Here is a 3,922-nt window from a genome sequence, read left to right as displayed (position 1 = left end):
CATTTCAAAAAGGTATCCTGGAATTTCAGCAAAAACCCCAACAACATTTTTGGTTGGATGATTGTTGGCCTTATTAAACAAATGTTCAACCTCGAGTTGAATGGCCGCAGAAGAAGAGGAAGACCGCGATTGCGGTTGAAGGATATGATCAACAGAGACATATCCAAAAGAGGACAAAATCCAAACACCATCAATATTCATCAGAAATATAATGATAGAATATGGTGGAGAGGCTTTGTACACAGCCGACCCGTACCCTTGGACGGAACGACTTAAGATTTGATGATGATGATAATGTATAAGTCACCCATCCATTTATTGGCCTTGCTCGGCGTAGCTTAACACAGGTGACGCTAAAACTGGTGTTAAGGTGCGTTTTCACCAACGCGACTTTTGTCGTGCGACAGAGTCGCGCGACAAAAGTCGCATAGTGGAAACGTATCGCGCGACACGAAAAAAAGTCGTGCGACCATGTGACTTCTATCCGATGAAAGTCGGTCCGGACCAAAGGAATGTCGCGTAGCAATGCCAGTGGAAACGTGTCGCCGTACCATACTGCCCAATTTCAAGTTTCTACGACATCCGGAAGTGCTTCATAATTCTGATGAGTGAGCTTACTCATCAAGACCTACCATACTGCCCAATTTCAAGTTTCTACGACATCCGGAAGTGCTTCATAATTCTGATGAGTGAGCTTACTCATCAAGACCTACCATACTGCCCAATTTCAAGTTTCTACGACATCCGGAAGTGCTTCATAATTCTGATGAGTGAGCTTACTCATCAAGACCTACCATACTGCCCAATTTCAAGTTTCTACGACATCCGGAAGTGCTTCATAATTCTGATGAGTGAGCTTACTCATCAAGACCTACCATACTGCCCAATTTCAAGTTTCTACGACATCCGGAAGTGCTTCATAATTCTGATGAGTGAGCTTACTCATCAAGACCTACCATACTGCCCAATTTCAAGTTTCTACGACATCCGGAAGTGCTTCATAATTCTGATGAGTGAGCTTACTCATCAAGACCTACCATACTGCCCAATTTCAAGTTTCTACGACATCCGGAAGTGCTTCATAATTCTGATGAGTGAGCTTACTCATCAAGACCTACCATACTGCCCAATTTCAAGTTTCTACGACATCCGGAAGTGCTTCATAATTCTGATGAGTGAGCTTACTCATCAAGACCTACCATACTGCCCAATTTCAAGTTTCTACGACATCCGGAAGTGCTTCATAATTCTGATGAGTGAGCTTACTCATCAAGACCTACCATACTGCCCAATTTCAAGTTTCTACGACATCCGGAAGTGCTTCATAATTCTGATGAGTGAGCTTACTCATCAAGACCTACCATACTGCCCAATTTCAAGTTTCTACGACATCCGGAAGTGCTTCATAATTCTGATGAGTGAGCTTACTCATCAAGACCTACCATACTGCCCAATTTCAAGTTTCTACGACATCCGGAAGTGCTTCATAATTCTGATGAGTGAGCTTACTCATCAAGACCTACCATACTGCCCAATTTCAAGTTTCTACGACATCCGGAAGTGCTTCATAATTCTGATGAGTGAGCTTACTCATCAAGACCTACCATACTGCCCAATTTCAAGTTTCTACGACATCCGGAAGTGCTTCATAATTCTGATGAGTGAGCTTACTCATCAAGACCTACCATACTGCCCAATTTCAAGTTTCTACGACATCCGGAAGTGCTTCATAATTCTGATGAGTGAGCTTACTCATCAAGACCTACCATACTGCCCAATTTCAAGTTTCTACGACATCCGGAAGTGCTTCATAATTCTGATGAGTGAGCTTACTCATCAAGACCTACCATACTGCCCAATTTCAAGTTTCTACGACATCCGGAAGTGCTTCATAATTTTGATGAGTGAGTCAGCCAAATATATTACTATGGTGTTTTTCACTCAGAAATAACCCAAACTCACCAAACCTTACCAAATGATGTTACTATGCCTATTGTCTTTATACTTTGTTGCGCTACGCTCATACGTCATATTATGCTATGTTTCTGCAAAAAGTTATGAGATCCCCCCAAAAAATACCACTTCATGGCATAAAAAAGACCCCGCCAAGTCGTTCCTCCCAAAATAAATCAAGTGCCCACAAAAAATAAACAAAACTCCATCCCACCCCAAATGTGAGTCAGTGGGATGGTTGACGGACTACGCCAGAAGCGTGATTTGCCAGCCTTCCTAGAGAGAAACGGCTCTTGTGAGAATTACTAATTCAGAACTTGGGTATAAGGTTTAACTACTTCCACAAATGGGATTTCAAAAGATAAAAACACTACGCTAAATTTCAGCTTCTCATCTTTAGCCGTTCAAAAAATATTCAGGGGTCCCCGCACTAAATAAACACTCTGTATTAATAGAAATGAGTAAAAATGATAAATATACATATAGGTAGGTAGTAAAGATGGTAAGTTACCTATGTAAAAATTAAGAAATCGAGTTATACTCGTACTATTGTTTCCCCTCTTTGGGGATGTGTAGAATTTTCTATTTTCATTAGTTTTCGAAATACATATTTGAATGTATCGTTTATTTTTGGATACCTGCTTAGGAGAAGATTTGTAAATTAATGGATTGTATTTTTGTTTCTTTAAAAATATAACGGTAAGTAGGTACTTGTTCAGAAGTCATGTCAATGAAAAATTTTCTACAAATGAAGGTCCCGGGTTCGAATCCCACCATCGACAAAAAATTGTACTCGTTTTTCCATTGCAAATATTTCAACCGATTACTTTCTGGTGTTCTCGTATTGACCCAGCACCTTCTTGCCCATCTGATGAGAGACATACTACGGGATGGGCATGCTACGACACAGGCCACATGCGTCTAATTTAGCAGTTATTCCATTGCTACGAAATAAAAACGGCGGTGGAACACTCATCTTTTAAAATAAAAAAAAGCGGCTTTCACCAATGAGCAAAGCCCAGTGTTATTATAGGGTCAGGTTAAAGACAAAAAGACTCTGTCACAAATGAGCAATGGCTTCTGAATAACTTGGTAATTAATTAGCTCCTTAATGATGAAACATACCTTCTTTGAAGTCTTCTTCTATTTGTCGCTTGATGTTACTACGGAATTTGGTAACCCGAGATGATGTGACAAAGAAAACCATGAGACATGATAGGAATGCATAACTACTGATGGTGAGTACAAATCCCACAACAACACCTGAAGCAATTAAATGTACGAAAAAGGAATTAAGCATGAGTGCTTGTCTCAAATTTGTTGTCGTTTTTCGGTTAATACAATAAGATTAAGGAGCGCGGCAGCGCTTCGCCCCGCCAAGTCAAGAAAGTTTGACCGCGCTACTAGAGATATTATACGCGACAGGGAAAGTAACCGTTTTCAGGTAGTTGTAGGGGGACAACTACAAATGATGGAAGAAAACGGAATATGTGTGTGTGTTGGGGCATGAAAGTAGACCAAGTTGAAAAAAAATTCATCAAAATCGGTTAAGTTTAGTCGGAGATATTTGACTTTGAAAAACGTCAAATTTTTCATCATTTTCTGCTGCTACTGCTTCCGCTTCTTCTTCTGCGGGATTTACAAGTATTACCCGCGGAATGCCGCAGTTCTAACACTGAAAGTATAACATAGGTACCTACTCCATAATGGGTAGAACAAAGCATTCACAAGGTCATGGATTCTCTAGAAATCTTGAATCCCCCAATAATGCATGGACTATATCTGTAGATTTTTGTACACACTTGTCCCCTGTGTAAACTGTGAAGGAGGATTGGAATCGCTACTTCGGGCGCATTCGTTTATATTCGGTCTAGTTTCGAGTACTGGTATATATTTTTTATACAGAGCGTACCTAAATCATCGAATTGCTCCTGGTTTTCTGAGTACTCTAGTATCTTTTGGTTTACCC

At 40.3% G+C, this 3,922-nt stretch overlaps 1 protein-coding gene across 1 annotated transcript in view; it reads right to left on the bottom strand.

The window, feature by feature from the left end:
- Positions 1–3,218, bottom strand: part of LOC103520529 (transmembrane protein 19) — a 12,499-nt gene extending 9,281 nt beyond the window's left edge. Inside the window, exon 1 of the mRNA XM_008485627.3 lies at positions 3,079–3,218. Within this exon, the coding sequence (XP_008483849.2) occupies positions 3,079–3,160 (82 nt within the window). The 5' untranslated portion in view covers positions 3,161–3,218. The remainder of the gene's footprint in view (positions 1–3,078) is intronic.
- Positions 3,219–3,922: the final 704 nt, after the last annotated feature.

This window comes from Diaphorina citri, unplaced genomic scaffold (assembly GCF_000475195.1).
Source record: "Diaphorina citri unplaced genomic scaffold, Diaci psyllid genome assembly version 1.1 scaffold3741, whole genome shotgun sequence".
Lineage (NCBI taxonomy): Eukaryota > Metazoa > Arthropoda > Insecta > Hemiptera > Psyllidae > Diaphorina > Diaphorina citri.
This window is presented reverse-complemented; position numbering and strand designations above follow the sequence as displayed.